A 25,422-nucleotide genomic window follows, 5' to 3' on the forward strand; every position below is an offset into this window, starting at 1 on the left:
TCTTTTCCATTGCCGCAGTCGCGGCAGCCCTTTCGGTGGTGGGGTAGGGGGCGGGGCCACTAGTAGGCCCGTCGCGACAGGTCGGTGGGTAAAACCGTGCCGACAAAGTGAGGCATGTAAACCAAAATGCTTTCCTCAAAGTCCCAAGGAAAACGGAAGTAGTAGGAAGTTCAACTATTTAAGGATGAGGGACCACAATTGCGACAAGGATCTTTACCTACGAGTCCAACTGCCGTACAATATATCATTTTCTACCCAAAAGCCTTGACCTATGACCCGCCGCAGCCCGTCCTGAGTCCAGGCACTCGCTCACCCTTCCAAGCAGCGGCCTCCGCGCGGATTCCACGGCGAATATCCCACGAGCGGGACCCACCCAGCGCGGCCGGAAAGACCAAATGGCCGGCGAGTGGAAGCGTCAATTAAGGCCCAGTCCGCCTAGTTAATAATTGCGAGCTAAAACAGAGGGGCGGGAGGCGGTGGCGCTCGTGAGTGTTGGAGCCCACTGGAGGAGGGCGCGCCGCGCTTCTGATAGAAAACGACCGCGCATCCGGTCCACTATTTATTCCACTTCTTGAGACGGATAAAGTACATCATCAACAGTCTTCAGTGAAATCTCGGACATAATGAGTATGGATCCAGTGTACAAATTCATATAAAAAGGCATTCGGAAGATCACACTATGAAGAACACTCATCAACAACATTCGCAAACACGACTACGTCAATAAATATCACGTTGTACTACAGGGCCAGTGAGCTGTACACGTCATGGGTCCTCGCATACCCGGCTGTGGGAAGGTAGCAACAGGCGCGTTGCTTGGCGGGTTCGGCTGGGGGCAGCCGGTCCTCCCACCACGAACAGCTACGCCGCACGCCCCGCACCGGGGACATTCTAGCTGCATCAGTGTCATGACGTCATCAGTGTCATGACGTCATCGGTGTCATGACGGCCATGACGGCACAAAGGTTGCGAACGATCGCGACAGGCCCCAACGGACCGCAAATGCTCAGAGACGCCATGATGCATCGCGACAGGTCTGAGACGCCATGATGGACCGCCGAGGGCCTCACGGTCTCTCCGGGTCGGGGCAGGTCATGACGGGGAACGGACGGGGCGCGGATGAGGTCACGGTCAGGGCCGCCCACGAGCGGGGGGACGCCGGGGGACGGCGCCGGACGCAGGCCGGGCGAGGCCAGCACAGCCCCACCCCACCCTCACACACACGCAGGAACCCACTGCAGAGGGGCGACTCCACACCCGCCAGCCGCTTCCTCGCCGTCTTTCTCGGACAGACCTCGCCACCACGCCGGCCCTAAATGCACTCAACATCAGCACGATGTTCACACACAAAATAAAACACCGGCCAAAATGCCGGCACGCAGTCGCCGCGCACCGGCCGGCGACATCGTCACCGGCTCATCTGCCGCCCTCCGATCGGTTGGCACTCGCTTCCGAACACTCGGTTGGCACTGAGTAAGGCACGCTTTAAGCTTTGATCACAGTAGGCCGGCCACTGTCGGCGCCGACCCGCTCAGCACTACGTCCGCGCAGGGCACGTGAGCTGCGGGCACTCCGGTCCCGCTACCTCCCGCTGAGTCTGTGCCGCTGCGTTTCGATGCCTGCAACAGCGAAGCGTGAAGTCAGGTCAGGTGAGGTCAGGTCAGGTCAGGTCAGGTCACAGGCCCGGAGTGTGGCCCGGGCGCCTGAGCCCCAGCACCCGCCTGGTCCGGCTCAGCCCAGCACGCGCGGGAGCCGCGAGCCGTCCGTCAGAAACGCCGCTCCGGAGTATGATGAGCGCCACGCGAAGTGTCCGGACGTCACGAGCCCTCCCCTTTACAGCCGACCGCGGCGCGCCATCTGGCTCTGACGGGCCGCCCCGAGCATCGCAGTGCGGGCGTCGAGGCGGCCGGGCCGGCTGCAGTCGTGTGCACCGGCGGAGCCGCCCATCGATCGGTTCGGAGCCGCCAGGCAGCATTTATACCTAGCCCGAGCGCAGCCGAGCGCACTCCTCCGCAGCATCTGATGGCGTCCATGCACCCAATGCGACAGGCCTTTCACTTGACGACGTCCTGTGCGCCGAGGCGCCTCCCGTGCGCGCTCCACACGCCTGGCGTCGGCACGCCGCCTCGCCGGACTGTGGCGTCCCCCTGCCTACGCACATAGCACCCATCTTCACCATTCGCCCCACTTACCGTCCCTCAGGGCTGTCCCTCCTTGGCGTCACGTCCCCCGCGCGTGAACCCCACCCCGAAAAGCTACTCGCCCGATCGTTCGGACAACCGCTACCTCCCCACACAGCAGCCCCCCCCCCCCCTCCCTTCCTCCTACAGTCACGTCACCCTGCGTCATGCACATCTCCCGAGGAATCGCTCACGCAGCCACTCCGCGCCCCCTCCTCCGCCGGCGGCGCACGGTGCACTCACTGTCTTTCCGGCGTATCCGTCGGCGCCGCTCGACGGCCTCGTCTGGGCCGCCGTACTTGTTGTTGTTGAGCACGGCGGCGGCGGCGGCGGCGGCGGCGGCGGTCGGCGGGTGGGCGGCGCAGGCTGCGGCGCCGGCCGCCGCCGGGCCCGCCGGCTCGACGCAGCAGGGCGGCGTCGGGATCGGCACCGGCAGCGCGTGCCCGAACGACGTCTCCGAGAAGGCCGACGCCTGCCGACCCGGGGCGCGCGGGGTGAGTACAGCGGTGGGACACGCGCCGCCGGCCACACTCCCCACCGGCGAGCTCCCCGCTCCCCACCGGCGTCGTGCGACGAACAGAGGTGTTACGGACGCATCGGTGCAGTCAGTTACGGACGCCGCGACTTCTCTCGCTGCAATGAAGGATACGGCTTTCCGAAAGACGCGGCTGGCAGGCGACGGCCGATCCTCCCGACGGTGTTATTGCATCCGGCAGCCGAGGTGAAATATCCGACCGTAAAGCATTGCCAGGAATGGCCTCATCGAACCCCACTCAGGCTAAAGAACGGCTAAACATAGCTCCGCCAGGCCAAGAGCGCCAAACGCGCGGGCAGGTTGGCCTCACGGGCAAGTTTCGCCGTTGGGATGTGAACAAGCTACGAGCGGCACGGCCACGGGCGCACATCTGACATCATCGCCACCCCGTGACGTCACCCGTCATGGCCAACCACAGGGCCGCGTCACCATCCATGTCGCCGAGGCACCTCCGGCAGTCAAGATTCGCTCATCTATTTCTAATGCCGCCGACGAGCGCTGCTTACACGGACGTGACACCACCGGGGCCCGAACCGCCACCCCCAAAACGTCGCCGCTGCGGCCGCCCCGCCAGCCCGGCACCCGACAACATCCTCGCCCGCCTCCACACCAACGGCCTCGGCGTCGACACCTGTCCTCCCACGGCGCACTCGGGCCGACGTCAGCCGTCCCCCGGCCGACCGGCCCCGGCGGCCGCCCGTCCAGTGTCTGGCGGGAGGCCCCTGGAGGCCCGGAGGTCCCTGGCAGCGCACCAGCGTCCCCAGGCCGCGCCACCGATAATGAGCGACGTTTATAGACCGGGCCGATTATCGAGGCATCCCGGCGGTCGTTTGCATGCGTGCCGGCGGCGGCGCGGCCCCGGGCGGCGGCCTCATTACCGCACCGGCAGGAGAGGCCCGGCGGCCGGTGGCGACCCCGGCCGGCCCACGGCGGGGCCGGCCGACGCAGCGGCGCCTGGAGCACAGCGCTCCGACGCCGGAGCGACTGACGCCGGCCGTCGCCTCCTCGGACTCCGCCGCACTGCGCGTGGAACCACGAGTGCAGCTGATGCCAGCGGTAGTGACGGCGGTAGTGACCAAAACCCCCGGAGTGGGTGCAAACGGGTGCAAAAAGTCCGTAACACGTTAGCAAGGCGGCTCGATCTCACCCCTTGTCACGTTCGCGTCAATTCGCTGTCACGCCGAGAAGAGTAGCCGGCCCCGGGCCCCACGTCGGCTGGTGCGGCGCCAGCACACCGTCCCGCTGTGCTGAAGGCAGGCCATCCCCAGCGGGCGGTCCGTATACCCGGCGACGTCCCATGCGCCGGCCAATACGGGGCTGATAAATTGCGGGCGCCGAGCCGGCCTGATCTACGGTACGTCTAATTGGCCGGATCGCATCGCATCAGCCGGCGCGCATGGAGGCGTCACAGCCCACCCACACCGCAGACAGGCAGACAAGAGACGTCGGGGGCCACACGAGCCACGGACACAGACACGCCAGAGGCCACACTAGCCACGGGCACATAAAGGCGTCAGAGGCCGCACGAGCCCAGGACACAGATACGTCAGAGGCCACACTAGCCACGAGCACATAAAGGCGTCAGAGGCCGCACGAGCCACGGACACACAAATATGTCAGTGGCCATACACGCCACGTACACACAGAGACCTCAGACAGCGTCAGGGCGACGGATACATAGGCAGAGACGCACATACCAGCCACGTCACACAGAGGCGTCAGTGGCCACATCAGTCACGGACACAAAAAGACGTTAGAGAACACCGGGCCACGGACACATAGACAGAGGCGTCACATACCCGCCACGTCACACAGAGGTGTCAGACAGCGTCCACGTCACAGGAGCGTCAGGGACCACGCACGTCACACAGAAATCCCAGACACCGCCCACGCCGTGTACGATCGGACGGGTGATGGGCAGTATGATGAAACGCATGGTGAACCACAAAGGTGGGCTCGGATACGACGCACCGCACCGCTTGTGCTGGCCACGCGGTTCAGGACTAGGCGGTGCAGACCCCACCAAGAGCCTCCTCAACAACAGCCGATGGGTTAGCAGTGTCAGTACCGAAATATCGCTGTAGCCGTATTGCTGAGCAATGCAAAGGGCGTCTTAAATCCCACGCCTGCAGGCTGGATGTCTTTTCTTTTCAGATTGCACGAGGCAACTCCTTGGTGGGATTTCCCGGCGTTCAAGCATTGTTTTTGCCCACCGTTCAAGGTGTCGGACGAAAAAGAAATCTGAGTGCACTAGCGCCACAAAACAAACAATGCTGAGCGGCCAGTATCGTCCTCGGACACGTCAGCCAACACCACCGCCATCTACCGCCGCCCGTCACAGCACAGCCCCAGGTGTCCACCGCCAGGGCGCCACAGGTGGGCGGGCCCGCCGGCGCTGCTTGAGCCGCAGTGAGCGGCCGCTCGGGGAACGAGTGGCCGCCGTCCGAGACGACCGTGGCGGCGGCGGCGGCGGGGCGGGGCGGGGCGGGCGAGGGGGAGGGCGATCGATCGATCTCGAGCCGATAGTGTCCGGTCAGCCCGCCAGCCGGACCGTCGACAGGCGTCACCTCACGACCCGAGCCACGCGAGGGCCGCCGCCCGCGCCGTCGCGTGCCGACGTGGCTGCCCTCACGCGACGGCGCCGCGGCGGACGAGTGTGTTCTGGCGGAACTGCACGGCTCGAGGGACGCTATTATTTAGAATGTTTCCCCGAGCTGTTCAGTATTCATGTATACCGGAGGTGTTCATGACGCGGGCCGTGTTAGGGAAACTAAATACCGCTTAGCGGCGCAGCGCTGACGTCATCGAGACGCTCGCAGATGTCCTCCATTACCATATTTACCAAGCAATTTGCATGCGTCGGTGATCGCGAACAATATGACGGGGTGTGCGGAGCAGCGGTGGAGGTGCCCAGCACGGACGATCAGGATCCCTCTGACTGACTGACGCAGCACGCAACAACCGCATTCGTCTTTCCGGCCGGGAAGACTTCCGCCTCCCTCCCTCCCCCATCCCCCCTTCCGTCCGATGACAGTCATTCACAGTCAGCTGATCTATCAAAGACATTGCGCTTCCCAGAAGAGAAGCTGTATCGCAATCCCCCCCCCCCCCCCCTATGCTGTTATCAACACCAGCAAATGCCCAACAACCAACATGCTGGCATCTGCGCACCCTCTGTCCAACTCAGTGTCGCATCACCGTGATGTAGACTAGTGCGCCACAATCGAAAAAGTGCTGCCACATCCAAGTGTGCAGTTACGCGGCACTTGCATCCGTCACAGGACAGCACACGCATTAAAACCAGCACTGGAGTGGAATTTCAGCACGGCAACAATGCCACAAAGAAGAAACTTACCACGCGATCAGGCAGCGGCGTCGTAAGCACCTACATGTTTAGGGCAAAGCACATTCTCCCGCCAGGGCCAGCCCCGTGAAGAATCCCTTCAGCGCGACCCAACAGTCTCCTCCACTCCGCCGGCTCTGGGGCCGTTCCACACTCGGGGACCGCGCCGACGGTGGGCGGCCGCGGCGCCGCACTCACGCGCTGTTTGAAGGGCAGCGGCGGCGGCGGCGAGTCGGGCTCGGCCGGCCGCAGCGGGGCCACCACCATCTCGTGCTCGGACACGGTGAACGGCTGCTGCTGCTGCATGTTGATCTGCTGCGACGTGTCGCCGAACTTGGACGCCTCGTCTGGCGGAGGAGGCGGCCAGGTAAGCACGGCACGCGAGCGCGCGCGCGCGCCGGTGCTGCGGTCCGACGCGTGGCCGGACGCTGCGCGAGGCTTGCGGAGGCGGCTCCGCGGCGGGAGAGAGACAGCGATCAACAAGCTACCGTGTCCGTGTTCATTCATACGCCAACCCTATCCATGATGCATGTATGCAAAGCGCATGAAAATCAGCCGCGGATTTGCGTTGCGCCAAGCTCCGGCATTCCGGGAGACCTCCGTCGACACCAAACGTGACATCAAGACGGTAACGTATTCATGCTCATCCCGACTCGACGCCCTGACGTCTCGCTGCATATCGCTTGGGAGCAGATGGCTGCCACATCAGCAGTGGCTCTCGGCTCGGCTCAGCGTGACAGCTGCAACAGCACCCGCCGCCACCCAGCCCACGCCAGCCCCGGCGGCCCACGTGCAGTCGGGAGACCCGGAACACGTGCCGCCCACGCGCGGGCGCTCACGGGAAACAGACGGAAGCAGAGGCACCCGCCGCCGTCCACCCCCGCACGACGGACGCGTCAACCTCACTCCACACGGCGATCACTAATGCACAAGCCGGGTCGGACCCGTCCCCGAGGGCGGCCGCCGCTTCCGTCTCGTCGGGGTGACCGCGGACGCGTCCCGCCGCCGCGAGCCCGGGCCGCCTCCAGCCGCCGCCCTCCGCGGAGGGCAGGCTGACCCTCCAGCCGGCGGCGGGGCCGGAGGTGCGCCGGCCGCCGGCCGCCCCGCCGCCGCCGCCGCCCGTCATCTATCAATGGGTCTCGACCGTCGCCTTATCGCTGGCGACGGCGCCGGCCGGCAAGAAGCAGATTAATGACGGACCCCGCCGGCCGGCCGCCGGGGGGATGGGGGGGGGGGGGAGCTGGTGTCTCGAGCACACCGGTGCCACCGCGGCATCGGGGTGACGGTGGAGGCACGCTGTGGTTCGCCAGAACGCCCAGAGTGCGTTAGAGGAGTGCCAGGGAAGAAACAAGGAGAAGAGAAGCAGTGGGAGAAATGGCAGAAAGAGAAGCGTCAGGCCTCAGACGCAACCGCACGACAGAACAGCGCAGAAGGGCTTCGTTGCGCCTCCAGCGGGGGCGCTGGGGCGGACACCCGCGTCGTCTCAAAGGTCGGAGACAGGCAGGCCGGCGCGGCTCGTGGTCCTCACGTACCAACACCGCACCACACACCCCGAGGGACCGCGCACCACCGCACACCCCGAGGGACCGCGCACCACCGCACACCCCGAGGGACGAAGCGTCCGAACCAAACACACCGCATCGAGCCCGCGCACGCTGCGAGACAGCGAGCAATTTTCGGAGCCACAAAGGCAGAGCGGCGCTGCTGCGTAGCGCTCTGTTCCCGCCGGGACGGCAGCTGCAGGCCGCCATCCCGTCCGTCCAATGATATATCGGAAACTGAGGAGCCAACGCGTTCATTCCCCTCCCGATAAGCGCGCGGCGAATCTCATTTACACGCATTACGCGTCCATCTTGTGAGGCCGAAAGTTCGCCATCAATATTTTCCCCGCACACGCTCTTGTCATCTTCAAAGGAGCGAAGATGGCTTCCGTGAGCACAGATCGGTCATTTTAATCAGCCATCGTGAACCTTTTCCTCTGACAGCGTATGTCTCATTTCCCATCGAACTTACGACGCCGATAGAGCAGTAACTTACGTTCCAAACCGACCGGAAATCGAACCCAGGCCTCCCAAATACCCGCCGGGCGCGCTCCAACTGATCTCCTCCACCGCCTGGGTCACCTTCGTCCGCCCTGCGCCCCACACCTCGCCGCCCGTTAGCGCCGCCTCCCCTCCCCGCGCCGATGCCTACCCTGTTTGCCGCTGGCGCGCGAGCGGCAGTAGTAGACGAGCGCGAACAGCAGCGCGAGCAGCAGCAGCAGGCCGAGCACGCCGCCGACGATGGCGTACAGCCGCAGCCGCGAGCGGTCGACGCCGCGCGTCGTCACGATCGGCACGTTGTGGCCGCCGCCGCGCGGGTCCTCGGTGCTCGGCGCGTCCGGAGAGTCTGCCCGGGGGGGGGGGGGTCACGGTCAGGGGAGCGGCACACTGGGGGGGGGGGGGGGCTGACGGACAGATCTAGTGGCCGTGGAGACAATGCATTATGATCTGTCCTTATTATATATACGTATAATAAACAGTGGTGTGCTGTGGGTGACTACCACAAGTTCGGATATAAAATGCACCATAACCGTCTGGCAGGGACGTCATCTCGGGAAAAGGCTGGAAATGATCAAACTGACATGTGGAAGATGGCCCAGGAGGAAACACGCCCGGGCGGCTTCCCGTATCGCATCTAGCCAGCACCCGCCAAATAATTCAGCAGATAACGCCGACACTACGAGGGATGATCCGGCGGTCACGTGACAGAACAGCTCCCACCCGTCACAACCCACGTTCCACGAGTAATCCACAAACGACAGCGTGCGACAGACGAGAGCACGGCGCGGACCCGCGGCGGTCACGCCCTCCACACACGGCGTCTGCTCTGGCGCCGGGGTCGCCGCCTCACCCTGCGTTCGCTCGGTGACGATCGGCGAGAAGTCGGACACGCCGCCCTCCAGGTTGAACGCCTGCAGCTTGATGTCGTACGCGGTGCCCGGCAGCAGCGAGGTCAGGATGTGCGCCTTGGTCGTCTCGCCCAGCACCGTCACCTGAGGTCGCAGGTCAGGTCAGGTGTCGGGCAGGTCAGGTCAGATGCGGCGGAGGGAGCGGGTCATCTGCGGCAGTATGCGGCGCGGAACACATGCCGCGCAACAGGCCTAAGAGATCCAGCCAGCCTAACGCCTGCATCGGTGAGGTGACTCACCCATCCGCGCCACCCCTCGCGCTCACGGTCACCGCGGCGGCAAATCACCTCTCCACTCCCGCTGCACAGCAGCCCCGTCCTCTCCAGCGCGCCGGCGTGGCGTCTCCCCGCCATCGACACCAGACCCGCAGCGCCTGCTGCCGCTCGAGGCCGACCATTGGCCGGCGGCGTCGCACCTCCCTCCGTCGGGGGAGGGGGGGGGGGAGGGAAGGGTTCGGACCGACAGCAACGACGGCGACAACTTGCCCTCGCACTATCGTCACCGTTTCTTCGTCCGGTCTGCGCCAGCTTCTGCTAAGAGCGTTCCGAGCGAAACTGAAAAACCGGCGGCGCGCTCGGCGTCAGGCGCACGCCCGGACGCCGCGGGCGTCTGTCACCGGACGGCCCCCGCCTCCGGCGCATTCGTCACGAGCGAACGGCGCCCGGCTCCGTGAAATGAGTCGTGGAGCGGCCGCCGGCCCGGGAGGCCCCGGCGCGCCGGCCCGCCTTCCGGGACGATACATCGGCGGCGCCCGCCAGTCGCGACGGCTATGGCCATCGGGGAGGCCTTTACGGGCACTCACCGGGCGACCACCAGGAGATGCGGCACGCCACGTCGTCACGCTCGTGCCACCCCGCGCCGCCCACGCCGCCGACCCCCCAGACCTCGGCAGCGACCTCCGCGCCGACCTTCTCCCCGTGCGGACGGCCGGGTCAGGGCGTCCGCGGCCGGCGCCGCTGACCTTTGGCCGGTCGACAGGCCGGCCGGCCGGGCGGGCGCACTTCATCAGGGCCGGGGACGGGGCGCCGCCCCCGGGGAGGACGGCCGGGCCGGACCGTTCCGCGCCGCCGGCCCCCGGACGGATGGGGCCGCGTCACGGACTCGGCCGGGCCTGGCGGCGCGGCCAGGTGCCGGCCGGGGCCGAGGCCGAGGCCGAGGCCGGGGACGGAGACGGGCGAGCCGCTCACGTCCGCTCGGGCCGGGTGTGGCTGGAGGAGAGCTCCAGGCCAGTACGGGCCTGGCGGCGCGCTTGGTAAGGCGCTCAAACAGCACGGCCACATCAGGACCAGTTTGGGTCTGGCTTGGACCATACCCATTGCGGCCAGCAATCAGCTCTGCAGGACTATGGGTCGAGGAGGAAGAGAGATAGAGATAGAGAGATAGAGAGATAGAGAGATAGAGAGATAGAGAGATAGAGAGATAGAGAGATAGAGAGATAGAGAGATAGAGAGATAGAGAGATAGAGAGATAGAGAGATAGAGAGATAGAGAGATAGAGAGATAGAGAGATAGAGAGATATAGAGATAGAGATAGAGAGATAGAAGATAGAGAGATAGAGAGATAGAGAGATAGAGAGATAGAGAGATAGAGAGATAGAGAGATAGAGAGATAGAGAGATAGAGAGATAGAGAGATAGAGAGATAGAGAGAATAGAGAGATAGAGAGATAGAGAGATAGAGATAGAGAGATAGAGAATAGAGAGATAGAGAGATAGAGAGATAGAGAGATAGAGAGATAGAGAGATAGAGAGATAGAGAGATAGAGAGATAGAGAGATAGAGAGATAGAGAGATAGAGAGATAGAGAGATAGAGAGATAGAGATAGAGATAGAGATAGAGATAGAGATAGAGATAGAGATAGAGAGAGAGAGAGAGAGAGAGAGAGAGAGAGAGAGAGAGAGAGAGAGAGAGAGAGAGAGAGAGAGAGAGAGAGAGAGAGAGAGAGAGAGAGAGAGAGAGAGAGAGAGAGAGAGAGAGAAAGAGAAAGAGAAAGAGAAAGAGAAAGAGAAAGAGAAAGAGAAAGAGAAAGAGAAAGAGAAAGAGAAAGAGAAAGAGAAAGAGAAAGAGAAAGAGAAAGAGAAAGAGAAAGAGAAAGAGAAAGAGAAAGAGAAAGAGAAAGAGAAAGAGAAAGAGAAGACAGAGACCGAGCATCACCCCGCCCAGGGGCCCTTCTCTGAGCTTTGTCAGGGCGCTGTAGCGGGTCTCCTGCCACAGCGGTTGTCGGGCCGGCTCGTGTCTGATGGCTGCAGCTCACCCCGGTGGGACAAGACCTTGCAAACGGTTACGACCACGTGAGGAACGGGGAGAAGAGAGCGGACATTAATGAGGACTGGCGGGTCCCGCATGCTAACACGCGTGCGGACCTCAATCGACCGTTGAATGCAGCGATCGCCGGCATCACACAATTCTTACGACGATCAGTATCGTGCGCGGCCGGTCCTGCCCCCGAGTTTTGAGGAACACCATCCAGCAGCCCTTGCGTGCACGGCTCCCTAGCTGACCCAACTCACCTTGGAATAGTCACCCGCCATGGTGGTGTCGCGATAAAAGATGAAGTAGCCCTCTATCGGCGCCGCTTGCAAGTTGCGGTACTTCCATGTGAACTGGATGGCGCTGGGACTCTGTGGACTGTGAGCGTCGATGATGGGCGCACCCGGCGGCTTCGCCTTCTTGCGCATGCGCGTCATCTTGACCTTGCGAGAATTGGGACCGTGCTTGTTGTCCTTGTTCTCGTACACGGCGAGCACGCGGAATCTGAAGTGGGAGACGATGGCAATCAGTAACATGAGCGGACAGGCAAATGAAAGGCTCACGTGAAGCATTCCTACATTCCGTGATGTTTATGCCATGTGATAATTACATTGACAAACCGTAATAATTGAAGACACACATGCTGGCAAATCGAGTCGCATGATCAACCTATTCAACAGTGGAAGAGGCAAGCAGTTACTCGCGGTCACGGTTTGTGTCGTTAATATGATTCATACCTGCAGTGAAAGCAACAAGCTCTACCAACCTAACGCTGCCTGACTTTGCACATTCTTACGTTCAGCAAAAGCATAACCAGCTTCTCGCTCAGCACGAGATCCGCATGCTACCCGTAGTTTGAACAATCACCCTACTCACCGCCCGCGCATCCCCCGCGCAGCCATCGTCTGGCCAGCCGTGGCCGAGCGTCCACGCGTCCCTCCAGAGAAACCCGCGCACGCCACACCGCACTCCTCCCGCCAGCCGCGGGGACGAACGTCAGCTCCCCTCCCCTCCCCCCGTCACCCGCGCGCGTTCCCGAGATACCCGCGCACGCCACACAGTACTCCTCCCGCCAGCCGCAGGGACGAACGTCAGCTCCCCTCCCCTCCCCCCGTCACCCGCGCGCGTTCCCGAGATACCCGCGCACGCCACACCGCACTCCTCCCGCCAGCCGCGGGGACGAACGTCAGCTCCCCTCCCCCCTCCCCTCCCCCCGTCACCCACGCGCGTTCCCGAGATACCCGCGCACGCCACACCACACCCCTCCCGCCAGCCGCGGGGACGAACGTCAGCTCCCTCCCCCCCCCCCCCTCACCCACGCGCGTTCCCGAGATACCCGCGCACGCCACACAGTACCCCTCCCGCCGGACGCGGACGGACGCCAGCTCCGCCCACGCTCGCCACCGACTCACTTGTACTTAGCGCCGACGTCCAGGCCGTCCACCTCGAACGAGCGCGCCGTGCCCGGCACGTCCGAGTCGTGCGTCTGCCAGTCGTGGCGGCGCCGCGGCGCGCGCCGGTACTGGATCTTGAAGAAGAGGATGGCCAGGCCGTCGTTGGGCGGCACGTCCCACTGCAGCATCACCGAGCTCTCCGAGATGGGGTAGACGCTCGGCGCGCCCGGCGGCACCATCAGCTCTGCAGCCGGCGGGCCAGGTCAGGGTCAGGTCACGGTCAGGCATAATAGGCGGGACATGCGGCGACTGACAGCTGAACCCTGTACAAAGCACCTCACAGTGTCGGGAATTACTTCACTTCGGTTTTTTACAGATTTCACACGACCGAAACGACACGCTTACGCGCATCAAAAACTCAATCCGTTCGTGCTACCGTGACAACGCGAACAAAATGTGTATCGGCCAGGTGCAAACTACCGTCCAGAAGGCAAACGGCAGCGTCCAGCGACGCTTCGATCCTAGCCGTCACACAGACGCCAGTGAAACCCCGACCGTCACCCGCGCCTGCGACCAGCCGCCCAGCCCGTCCTCCGCGTCCGCAGTCGGTCCCGGCCCCACTGACCTCCGTCCCTGTTCCTGTTGCCGTTGCCGCGGCGGCGGCCGGTCGACTGCCGCTCCGTCGGCGCCGGCGTCGACGTCAGCGTCGCGTCCGACGGCAGCACGGCCGACGACACCGTCTGGCGCGGGATCACCTGCGGCGGCGTCAGCGGCGGCGTCAGCAGAGGGACGCGGGCGGGCGCGGCGTCAGACGCGGCGCGCCGGGGCGACCGTGCGTGGCGCTGGCCATACGGACGGCGACAGTAAGCCAGCTGCTCTAACCGGACGCTTGAGGCATGCAAACAGCGGGAAAGCGAACGGGCGCCGACGGGTGATTAGTTCATTCAGCAACAGCGCGATCATCCATTGACGTCGACTTGTCCGTAAAACCCCAAAACCAACTAACCAGAGTTCATTCAAAAATTACTGGCACCTTGCACACACTACATACATAGGCGCCTCTAACGTGTCCTCAACCAAGAATGAGACAGACCGCAGCTCAGGGCCCGCACCCGCAGCGGCCGACACACGCCGAGCTTGCCGTGCCCTCTCCTCGCTCCCCGTCCCCCCAACGGCGCACCTTGAGCAGCACGGCGGCCTTGGCGTCGCCGCTCTCGCTGTGGCCGAAGCACTGGTAGAGGCCGGCGTTCTGGCGCGTGACGGCGTCGAACTGGAGGCGGCCGCCGCGGACGCGCGGCTCCTCGCCGCCCAGCACCGGCCGGCCGTTCAGCACCCACTGCAGCTGTGGCGGCGGCTGGCCGCGGCCCACGCAGCTCAGCTCCACCGGGGCGCCCTCCTGCACCGTCGGGTCGGAGGGCGACGTCTCCACCGACGGCGGCTCTGCCGGGGCCGCGGCGCCGGTCGCGTCAGGCGGTCGCAGGACGCGTCTCAAGCACTCAGCTAAAACGCTGCACAGGCTCCCAGCCGGGCACACACATCTGACGCTTTTAGCGTCACTCCAGCGCGAACCGTCTTCCCACAAACAACCCTTGATCTGCTACCTGCCATATGTCAACCGCCACTTGTCGCCTGCCACCTCCCACCCCTCAGGTCTCCTCCCCCCCCCCCCCCCCCGCCCGCGACGCGTCCCCACCCGCCGGTCCACCTCCCCGCCCCCTCCCCCTGCCCCCCCCCCCCCTGCAGGAGGGCACCGGTCCACTCACCGACCACCCGGACGACGGTGGCGGCCGTGAGCGAGCCGCGCGAGCTGGCCACCTCGCACACGTAGTCGCCCTCGTCGGCGACGCGCAGTTGGCGGATCTCCAGGCTGGCCGCGTGCTGCACATAGCGGTCTGTCCAGCGGCCGTCCAGCCGCTTCCAGGCCACCACCGGCAGAGGCCAGCCGTCCGCCACGCACTCAATCCTGACGGAGAAGGGGAGGGGGAGGGGCGTTGGTAACGGAATCTTATCGTTCCTGGCTGGTAGGAGCGCAGTGTAACGGAATCCAAAAAGGGGTCGAAACGGGCAGTTTGGTGGGAGTGCGAGTGCCAGACCATTCAGGAGACCCATCGCCGCGACAGGAACACGCAATCGCCGAAACGGGCAAACTCTACAACCACGAATGGCACGACCAGTATCAACAAGGCCATTGATTCCACCACTCCCCCCCCCCCCCTCCCCCCTCACGACACACCACGCCCACCGCTCCCTCCCCGTGGTCGTCGCCGCCGCCTCTCACCGGACGGTGGTGCCGGGCTCGGCGCGGTACATGGGCTCGGGCGGCACGAGCAGACGCGGCGACGCCGTGCGCGCCGGCCGCCGCACCTCGAGCCGCGTGCTGAACGGCGCCGTCACCTCCTCCTGCGTCAGGTGGTTACGCGCCGAGCACGTGTAGAGGCCGCCGTGCGACGAGGCGCTGATGTCGGAGAGGTGCAGCCGGCCGCCCGGCAGCAGCGTGGTGCTGTCTGAGGAGCGGCGGCGCGGGGTCAGGCTCCGGGTCAGGTCGGAGCGGGTGTGTGCGCACGGACGGGCGCTGCTGGTCGGCAGCATCAGCCACTAACACAGACGCTGCTTTACAGAATGCTGCATGATGCGAATGGAACGGCGGCGTCCACGGCTTCGAACGCGGTTCCAAACCGATCACGTGGCTGACATGACGCCTGCAGTATCGAACACGTAAAAAACAGGTTATCCCAAACAGCCCCATCCCTGCCTCTCTCAAAGCCCTACCCCTTTCCCCAACATCGTCTCCACGCACGACCACAACCGAACAAAACAGCGCGGACGCCGCCCACGCACGAGCCTGAGCCGCACCACTCCCCGTCGGCGCCTCCGACTCACCTCCGCGCGGCACGACCGGCCGGCCGTCGTGGTAGAACCGGACCGAGGCCGGCGGATCGCTGGCCGGCGGCGGACACTGGATCGACACGGTGCCGGCCGGCGGCGCCGTCAGCGTCGCGTTGGGCCGCGCCGGGAACGGCGCGATGTGGGCGATGCTCAGCGTGGCCGGCAGCGAGGTCAGCCCGATCGGCGCGATCCAGGCCATGCACTGCCGGAGCGGCCGGCGCGACGCTCAGCCGACGGTGGTCCCCGGCCAGGGGGGAGCCCGGCGCCAGCTCACACCGGCGGGCGGGGGTCGTCGCGGTGGGCGCGATGTGGGCAGTGGGCATCGGAAAACGAATCGAATGGCCGCAGCTTGTGACCAGTTGACGGCCCGACGCTTAAGAGTTTCAGACAGCATGCAAGGACACCGACGTGGAGGCAACGCACGAACGCGGCGGACCAATGGACGACACGCGCACGGACACGCCACGAGACTCGTGCGAGCCTGGCGCGGACCATGCCCTGACGGAAGAGCGTGGCCGGCAGCTCACTGACCCGGTATTTGCCCGTCTGTCGTCGGTAAACCTCGGGGTCGCGGCCCACCCGGATCAGCAGCCGACCCGGCTGAACGTCCATGGCTGGGTCGCTGCCCGGCTCCAGCGGCTTCCAATCGTGCAGCCATCTGGCGGGCGCACCGCAAATCATCAGTACGCCTACCACCCGCCACGCGGCAGCATTCGTCAGGACGAGGAAATCTCACGCACCGCTCGTGGAAATTGTCACGCTCTGTTCCGCAAAACAGGCTAACAATACACAGCGTCGTCCGAGAACTCACAACTTTTGTTGTCAAAACTCCTGGCGAATCTCAAGAATGCACCGCCAAAGCAGCCACAAAAACAAAACACGACAAAACCGGTAACAGCGCTGCCATTGTACTGCTGTTCCCACGGGCGGCGTGCGACGACGCCGAGCCCACGGCGGGACACTTCAGGCCACTCACGTGAGGTGGTCGGCGTCCAGGTTGATGGCGCATGTGAACACCACCTCGTCACCAGGCGGAGCCACCAGCGACTGGGGCTCCTTCACGAAGGAGATGCCCAGGCCTGTAAACAGAAACGGCCAGGGTCACGAGGAGTATCGAGGCGCCGGCTTCAGTGCTGACCGGCGGGGCGGGGCGGCTCCAGTCACAGGATACATCGTGTCATGTCACTGGGGCTTTACGACGCACTCGGCTGCTGAGGCTATATGGCGTCGCCTGCCCCTCACCCTGGCAGGAAGGGCGGGCACTGCGAGGAATCGAACCCAGTACCTCTGGCTTCCCAGACGTGCAGTTGTTAACACGCACGCGTTAACCACTACACTACGGGCACTCCCACAGGGTACATCCGGTCGGCAGCATTGCAATGATGGCGCACATGCACTCCCGCACAGCGTTCGAAAAACAGATCGGACCGGCGCCAAAGCGGCATCAGAAACGAACAGCCTTGGCCCGCTCTCCGCCAGCCCATGGCAGCGCAGCCCGTTTCGCAACAAGGTAAGATACGCCACGAATTCCGCAGGAAATCCTGACCGCAACCTCTTCACGATATCAGCAACGACCACGACCACCGGAAGCTGCCATGCGCTTCACCGCTGCACAGCTGAGCCTGACTCTACGGAGCACAAACCGCCATCTGCCCCGTGCTGGCCACGAGAGGACCGGAGCCCGGCACGTGACCTCCCCACCCGGCCAGGGCGGGCGACACCGAGCGCGGGAGCGCGGGCCGCCCTGAGCCAGCCGACCGAGACCGGTCGGCCACGGCCGGGGTGGCGACCGCGCCACACTTGCTGTCGCCCCGCGTCTACCCTTGGCCCGGCCACAGACGGGACGCCTGGAATGTCGCGCTGGCCGCAGTCCTCATTACGGCGCCGCGTCCCCGCCGACTGCCGGCGCGGCCGCGTCACGACAGGGACAGGCCTTGACAAACGACAAACGGCGGCCGCGGCGTGACGGACAGCCGCGACCAGACAAAACACCGCAGCGCGCCACAAGCCGACGGCATCGCCGCTAACGATCCCGATTAAAACAACACGCGACGGCCGGCGCTGCTCTAACGACCGCGCCGGCAACCCGCCGCGGCAGCCGCGCCGCGGCAAGCGGACGCCAGCGGCGGCGGCCGAGCACGGCCGACTCGACCGCGAGGGAGCTAGGCTCCGACCGAGAGCGACCTCTCCGCCGGCGGCGACTGAGCGCAGCCGTCTCGACCGCGAGGGAGCTAGGCTCCGACCGAGAGCGACCTCTCCGTCAACGGACGGCGGCCAGGCGCGGCCGTCTCAATCACGAGCCACGGAGGCTCCGGTCGAGCGCGCGACCTCTCCGCCGGCGGCGGCCGAGTGCGGCCGTCTCGACCGCGAGGGAGCGAGGCTCCGACCGAGAGCGACCTCCCCGTCAACGGCGGTCGCCGGCCGAGAGCCGCCCGAGCGCCGACGTGTGGCCGCCAGCGGCGCCGCCACCACATCCCCCATCGGCCCGGCTCGGGCTCCGCCAGCCGTGGAAAGCACAATCGGCGCCACCGCGGCGGCCTCGTCACATTCCACGGTGGTTGAGAGAGCCTCCCTCTTCGCCGGGAGCGAGCCATGGTTACCATGACGGTCCCGTGACGTGGCAAAAGTGCCCCCGCTGACGCTGACGCCGCCTCCCACGAGTGACCTCACGTTCTTTTGTGACAGGAACATGACTGAATACTTATTCCATCGACCACGTACGTGAATGCGGCGGGGATGGCATTAAGTACTCTACACGGAAAAATATGGGACTCTTAGGCGAATGGATCTGACATCATCGCGACTTTTAAGTGCTGGAATGCCCTCAATCGGATTTGATCACGAATGTACATGAAGTGCAACTAACAAACGACAAGGCCGAACTGATAGCAACAAATCCCCAAAACAAACGAAGCTGCCTCATCTCCATACCCGACCCCGACGAGACCATACTCCCCGCAGCCCCTGTCAGGGCCAGACCTCAGACCGGCCCTGGCCGCCGCCAGTCACGACCGCCGGCGGCCGGAGCCGGAGCGGGCCAGCCCAGCGCCGCCGGACCTCCGACGCCGGCGCGCGCCGCCGCTGCGTTGCGCGCCGGAGCGCCGCCGAGAAGTCGGCCCGCTCGGCCCTTCTGCGCCGTACCGGGGGCCAGCCGAAAAACGCCGGCGCGGCCGCCAGCGGACCGGTTTCGAGAGCGGCTGAGAGCCGCGCGGCGCGGCCCCGCGTCGCCGCGACGGCCGGTCGACTGACGCGCCTCGGCGCAGGCGCATGGCCACGCACGCCGTCACGACACCCGGCTTGGACTGGCGTGGCTTGCGAGGAGCGTGAGCGGACGGCCGCGTCGGATGTTCAGTCAGAGGCGTCGTCGGCCGACATGAACTTAGCCGCGCGTCCGTGCGGGAGAAGGCAGCCGCTCGTTCCCGTCCGGCTTCTGCACGGCCGCCACCAGCTGGTGGCCGGTCAGGCGGCGACGGCCGGAGCGGTGACATCGCCGCCACAAGGCCGGGTGTGACGATACGGTCATGGCCGCGCCCCACACCTCCATCGACCGGTGACAGTATCTGATCTCGCTGACGGGCGACAGCCCCGGCGCACTCACGAAACAAACACCGCGCAGCGACGACAAGTCGCCGAACGGGCCCATCCGCGCATGACACGAACACTCAGCTCGGTGGTCACCGGCTCCCACACCGGGTAGTCACCGGCTCCCGAGCGGAGCGGTCACCGACTCCCACGCGGGGCGGTCACCGGCTCCCGCGTGGCTCCCGACCGTACGCCGCCTGAGATCACAGATCTTGCGGCTGCCCCTGATGACCAGGCCGAATCCGCGAACAGTGCCGCTGGACGCGCGAGCTCCGCCGGTGCCCGCGGCGTCTCGACGCCGCCATCGCGTTCGTGTCGGGCCGCGTGACGCGCGAGGGCGGACGGGCGCGGCCCGCCGGCCACGCGCCTGCGTCCGATGACGGGCGGCCGCGGTCTGTACACGTGTCTCACCTTTCTGAGCGGCGGCCGGCGCCAGGCACAGGCCCAGGGCGGCAGTCAGCGTAAGCACCTCCATGTCAGGACGGCACGCGGCTCTGTCTCATCGCCTGCAAACGTGGACAGCGCCGGTCAGAAGCGCTCCGAAATAGAAACCACACCGCCAAGAGGTCGGGAAGGACGGTGCAGAAGCACCGGCAAGCGAGCGAGCAGGGCACGAACAAATGAGCAACGCTGGCAACAAATGGAAACAGACGAGGGACAAACAGTAAAGCGGCCCTCGACGTTCAGCATCACCACTTAAGCAATCAAACCCCGCTGAATAAATAAGCACGGCGAGCAGAACACACGGTGCAGACAACAAGCGGTATCTAGGCAATCACGGCCGCCAACAGAACAGGTCCACCACCCACCACGGCACCCGAAACCAGTTCTCACAGCCCGCCGTCGTACTCCGGCCAGCTCTGATTGCCGGCGCGGCGCCGTCCCCGGCCTCGGTTCCCTCCCTCTCCCGCGGTCCGAGCGGCGGCGGCGGCGGCGACGCCGCTCTGCAGTCGCCGCCCTGCAATCCATCGCGACCCGACCGACCGCAGCTAATTGCGGCGCGTCCGCCCATCTGTCAGAGCCGGCCGGTGCCGCCGGGCGTGCCGGGGAGGCGGCCGCCGGCGCCCAAGAGTGGCGGTCGCCGGCGTCCCGACCGCCACTCTTAGTGCAAGCCGGCGCTCCGGCCGCCGGCCGACACCCCCACCCTGCCAGCACCCCAGCATCGCAGCATCGCAGCATCGCAGCGTCACAGCATTCCAGCATCCTAGCATCCCAGCATTCTAGCCCTCCTCGACCATCAACGTGTTCTCCACCACCGGCAACGTTCCGACCACTGCCCAAACACCGCCGACTCTGAACACTGCCAGCAGGCTAGCCCTCGCCGGCGTTCCGACCCCCTCCCCCCGGCGGCGCCCAGACTCACTCGAGCCTCGCACCGGCGCGAAACCCGCCGACCGCGGCTGCTGACTGGGCGTCACGTCCTCCGCCCGCCTCCTCTCCAGCCCCCGGCCGCGTCACGTACCGCTCGGAGGTCGGCCGAGAAAAACGCGCGCCCGGCCGGCGCCGGCCAGCGACGACGGCAGCACAGTCACGCGGCTGGGCGGGCGGCGCCGCGCGGACGCGCCAGGCCCGACGGCCAGGTCAGCAGCAGCCAGGCGGCCGCTCAGTCCGAGCAGAGACGCGCAAGATCGACGGACAGCTGTTGTAGCTCGGGGCCAATAATCAACCGGAGCGTGTTCCGGGTGTGGCGACCTCAACGCCTGGTCGAAGTCGCTGTTTGGTTCAACGATCGCCTCGGGCAGGTCTAACGCCGCCTGAGAACAGCCGCCGCGCGCGAGCAAAAACACGCTCTGCGGCGCCTCGTCCGTGGGATGATGCAGAGCACGGCCTCGCCTGTCGGCCCTGAGATCGGCCGGCAGGACAGAGCCAGACGGCCGAAGCAGCAGCAGCCGGGCGAGCACAATGGTCCGTGCCGCTCGTCACAGCTCGTCGGCGTCAGATGGCCGCCAACCCATTCAGTTTGCAGAGGCCTGTCCGTATGGGGTCCGTATGGAGTGTTTGGATTACGAATCGCGCACGCTGCAGTACCCACCGCAGTGTCTCCACGCAGCTGCATCCTGGTTCTTCAGGAGCTGCACAGCGGCTTCTCCGGATCGAGTTTTCTTTCTAATTTTCTAATTTCTTTCTAATTTTCTTTCATTTTGGCTCCCGCTGGTAGCATTTTCTTCCCACTAGTTGTACCTCGATTTTACGACCGCAATTCAGTTTCTCCTAGCCGCACGTCAGTTCCTCCCAACGCGCCCCAGTTGCTCGCCTCCCGCGGCCGGCCGGCCAGCCGCGTGCCCCAGCGGTCACGGCCGCTGCTCAGCCCGCGGCCGGTCGCCCTGTGCGGTCCCGCTCGGGGGGTGGGCCGCCGGCCGGCCGGCCCGCCGCGTCACGTGCGGACGTGCGCCGAATCAGCCCGGTCCGGCCGGCCGGAACCGGTCCGGCCGCCGGCTGACCCGGAGCCGACCCGGGCCGGCACGGCTCCGCTCCGCTCGGCGGCCCACCACGCCGGCGCGCGGCCGCGTTCCGAGCTTGCGAGCGCGCGGCGAGCTCGACGGCGACAGCCAGGCCACAGCAGTTCGAGCCCCGAGCAACCGCGACGGGTCTGAGAACGCCGGCGCGCGCCAATCACCAGGTGCGGCAGCGACGCACTCAAGTGCCCCGAGCTCAGGTCATTAGCGCCGCTACCGCCGGCGGACACCGCCGCAGTGCGAAGGACGGCGTGAGATCGTGGCGGCACTTGCACCTGCCTCCTGCGGTCCGGGCACGCCGCTCGCTCGGGCACGCCCGACCAGGAGCGTTCGCCTTTGTCTGCAGCGCGCGCTCAAAGTGGACAATTTGAGGGCTCATTTGTGATTACTGCCGGTGGTGGCCGTGCCGGTAATTGGTCGGTCCGGCCGCCGCAGACGGGCCCCAGTTGGTGCGGGGTTGGACGCGGGCGGGCCACGCCGCAGCGCGCGGCAGAGTCGGCGAGACGCGTCAGCAGGTAGGAGAGAACAGACACCACGTAGACGCGTGTTCCGACATGCATGCTCTACGCGCACTCTCTGCATCGATTTACCACAGCAAACTGGCATAAACAAGAAGGTCGCGAGATTGGTCTGCGAGTAAACTGAACATCCTCTGCCAGCAAACCTTTCCCCGCCGGGTGCCACCGCTCGCCGACAGCGGGGCCCCCGTGCTGCCTCTGCCAGGCGACCACGCCGGCGCGCCGTGCAGCCGCGCGTCGCCGTCGCCGCCCCGCCGCGCGGAGACGGCCCGGCGCCGCTCGGGCGTCACTGGCGCGTAGTGAGCTGCCGGTGGCGACGGGGCCCAGCCGGCGGCGCCGGCGGCGCGGGTCAGAGAGGGCGCCGGCACCGGCGGCCGCCCGTCAGCCGGGCGCAGGTGGTGCGCCGAAATAGTCGCCGGCGACGCCACGGCACCGGCCGTGGGAGCGACGGCGGCCAAACAGCCCGGCGCTGGCGGAGGGCATCAGTAAACAGGGCGAGGCGACGCTGCCAGCTCTCCGGGCTCCGCCTCGCTCCGGAGCAGCTCGCGGACGCCGCTGTTGGTCGTTGCGGAGCCCGCTTCCGGCCGCAAGCAATCCTAGCTTTGGAGCGGGAGCTGTATGCCGTTCGAGAGCCTCAATCCAGCTCACTGCATTACATCAGAGATCTGGCACGCGCGGAATGGAATTTGGTGGTATGTGTCATTCGTAAGACCCCGCCGCAGACCGGCAACAGCCAGAGCTGAGCAAACGGCGCGACGTTCCGCGTTCCGCTGTGCCCCGCAGCAGGCGCGACGCGGCTGGGGTAGTGGCGCGCAGGACTTCTGGGCCACGACTCAGAAGAACTGAGGCACGACCGCACGCCCAAGTACGGATAAGCACCAGCGGTCGACCGACCTCAATCAAAACACCACTTCAAATCAAACACTCATGAGTTCATCAAGCGGAAAACCCGACCAACCGCATGTCAAATAAACGGAGAAACGCACTCAATCGGCCGCTCGCGTCCAGCGCCGCCGGCCGACCGACCGGTGACGTCACCCGTTCCGGCCGTGCGGCGGCGAAGAGGCAATATTTGGACGGCCGCGCCCCGGACCGGTCACAGCCGAGCGACCCGCGGCGCCACCACCATGTCACGCCCCCCCCCCCCCCCACCCCTCCCTCCTCCGTGGGGCGGCGGACAGCGCCGGGGCGCAGTGCCCGGCGGTCAGTACGGGCCGGATCGGCCGGCGATGCTCAGCGTCGGACTCGCGTCACGCCAGAGCCAGCACACGAGCTGACGCGTCAACACATCATGAGCCGTGTCAACACCTCGCCACTGTGTTGACCAGCACGGCTTCCAGGAGACCGGCACCGTATCCAGGGGGCTGGCGCGTGGCACCAGCAGGCCGACACGTGGTCCAGCGGGGAGACACGTCACCCAGGTTACTGACACGTCACCAGGTAGCTGACAGGTCACCCACGTAGCTGACACGTCACCCTGGTGACCGGCACATGACCGCAGGGCCGACACGCCATCCGGAAGGGCGCGGCGCCGCTCCGAATGCCGGCACGCCAGCCTGGCGGCACGGCCTCATCTGAGGCGCCTGAGCCAACAGCGGGGCGCACGCGAGAGGCTCGCACAGCACGCGGTCGGCGACCGCCGCCGCCGCCCGCCGCCCACGCCCGCCGGCGCGCGCGGACGCGCGCGTACGCAGCACCGGCGCGGCTGTCGTCGCGCGTCGGGACTTTGGCCCCCCGCGCCTCCCCGCTGTATACACAAATAGGCGAGCCGACGGCGGCCGGTCGGACGGCCGCCGTCAATGGCGCGCCGATGGCCGGGAGCGCGCCGCGGCTGGACCTCGGTACGTACCTCGGTGCGCGGGCGGGCGAGGGCGGACACGAGCAGGGAGGGACTGGGGAGAACCGCCCGGAGGCGACGGAACGTCAGTGAGACCGGAAGAGGCTGGAGAGATCACAAGCGAGAGCACCGGCATCACAGAAGGATGTGGATCATGGATCACGGCGGGGTGCACGTGTGTGGACCGGCGGCATCACAGCGCGACAATATCGAGTTCAGCGCGTTAGAGCAGAACGTGCCGCTCGGGGGCGGAAGAACGCCGGTCAAATCACAGCCGCCAGTGGCAGCGGCCGAATCCGGGCGACCCAGCGCCAGCTCTCAGACTCCATCGGCGACAAAGGCCACCACGCACGCACCGACCTACGACCCCTTTCGTCTGGCCTCCCCTACGTGGCTTTCGGCCCCTCGCCCGATCCCCTCCTCTGTGCACCAACGCTGCCCATGGCCACAACACGAGCACCTCACCACCACCGACCCGGTGTCTGCAGCCGACGGCCGGGCGGCACAGCCGGTCAGACCGGGGTGGCGACGGCCCGCTGCATGGCCTGATTTACGGCCTGTTTAACGCGGCGGCACGGGCCGCGCGCGCGCGCTGTGCTGCGCCGGCCCCGGCAGCCCGGCCGACACGGGCCGTCGAAACCCAATCCGCAGGCGGCGGGCTCTGATCGCCGCCGATGGCGCGCCGCCCGCAGCGCGACGAGCCTGCAGCCGCTGATAAATGGCGCGTGCGTGACGAAAGGCGCGCGTCACGCCGCGCGCCCGTCACGTCCACCTCTTTGCCGCCGTCATCGCGACTCAAGGACAGCGTGCAGGGAGTCCGTTCGCGCCTCGGTGGCGGCCCAGCGGCGGCCGTCTCCTCCGCACCTGCCCTGCCCTGCCCGGCCGGGTTCCTACCGCGAACCGCCGCCGGCGGCGGCCCGTTCGCACGCCGCGGCGTACATCACCGCTCGTGCAGCGCGGCCGGCGCCGGCGCGCGCTTTATGGCCCCGCCTGTCGACGGGAGTATACGACGGCCGTTGGGCAACCGGTCGGCAGCCGTAAAACCGGGCGTGAAGTGGCGCGGCGCGGCGAGCCGCGGCGCGCCTCTCTGGCGCAGGCGACCGACTGCCACCGCCACCGGCCCTCACGGCCGGACCGGCGCCAGACGACCCCGACCATCACTATCACGCATACGCCACCTGGCGACCATCGGCCGCGCGGCTGGCGGCGCCTGACACGCGTGCGCGCACCGTCGCCTGTTTACGGCCGGGGCGACCGGCCAGACCGGAGGGACTCCTCCGCTGGCCGCCCGCACGAGGCCCGGACGAGACCCGGACAGACCCCGACCGGCGAGGCAGCCGGCCGCTCGTCAGCCGCCGCTGACAAATCCGCCGACAGGGCGCGACACGACGGCCGGTCCGAGCGGCGGCCGCCGCCATCGCTCACCCGTGCGTCGGTCCGCGCCGCCGGACGCGGCAGATGCTCGTGTCGCGCGCCTCACCCGCCGAGTCGT

General features: G+C 66.2%; 2 protein-coding genes and 1 long non-coding RNA gene across 3 annotated transcripts in view; all 3 read right to left on the bottom strand.

The window, feature by feature from the left end:
* Positions 1-546: 546 nt before the first annotated feature.
* LOC119093642 (uncharacterized) lies at positions 547-2,541 on the bottom strand. The gene is made up of 2 exons (XR_005093648.1): positions 2,424-2,541; positions 547-1,619 (listed from the first exon to the last, which is right to left on the bottom strand). It is a non-coding gene; the product is annotated as an uncharacterized LOC119093642 (long non-coding RNA).
* Positions 2,055-25,399, bottom strand: LOC119094493 (interference hedgehog). Its single transcript, XM_037217551.1, has 16 exons — positions 25,356-25,399; positions 19,531-19,625; positions 16,514-16,616; positions 16,069-16,195; positions 15,532-15,739; positions 14,930-15,155; positions 14,415-14,614; positions 13,832-14,091; positions 13,277-13,406; positions 12,670-12,895; positions 11,518-11,761; positions 8,951-9,092; positions 8,252-8,446; positions 6,257-6,405; positions 2,539-2,652; positions 2,055-2,069 (listed from the first exon to the last, which is right to left on the bottom strand). Exons 2-16 carry the CDS (start codon positions 19,592-19,594, stop codon positions 2,055-2,057), a joined length of 2,403 nt encoding a protein of 800 aa, XP_037073446.1. The 5' UTR covers positions 19,595-19,625; positions 25,356-25,399.
* LOC119094494 (leucine-rich repeat extensin-like protein 3) overlaps positions 25,352-25,422 on the bottom strand; it is a 28,368-nt gene continuing 28,297 nt past the window's right edge. The window contains exon 6 of the mRNA XM_037217552.1: positions 25,352-25,422. Within this exon, the coding sequence (XP_037073447.1) occupies positions 25,352-25,422 (71 nt within the window).

This window comes from Pollicipes pollicipes, unplaced genomic scaffold, assembly GCF_011947565.3.
Source record: "Pollicipes pollicipes isolate AB1234 unplaced genomic scaffold, Ppol_2.1 Scaffold_4002;HRSCAF=4701_pilon_pilon_pilon, whole genome shotgun sequence".
Taxonomy (NCBI): Eukaryota; Metazoa; Arthropoda; class Thecostraca; order Pollicipedomorpha; family Pollicipedidae; genus Pollicipes; species Pollicipes pollicipes.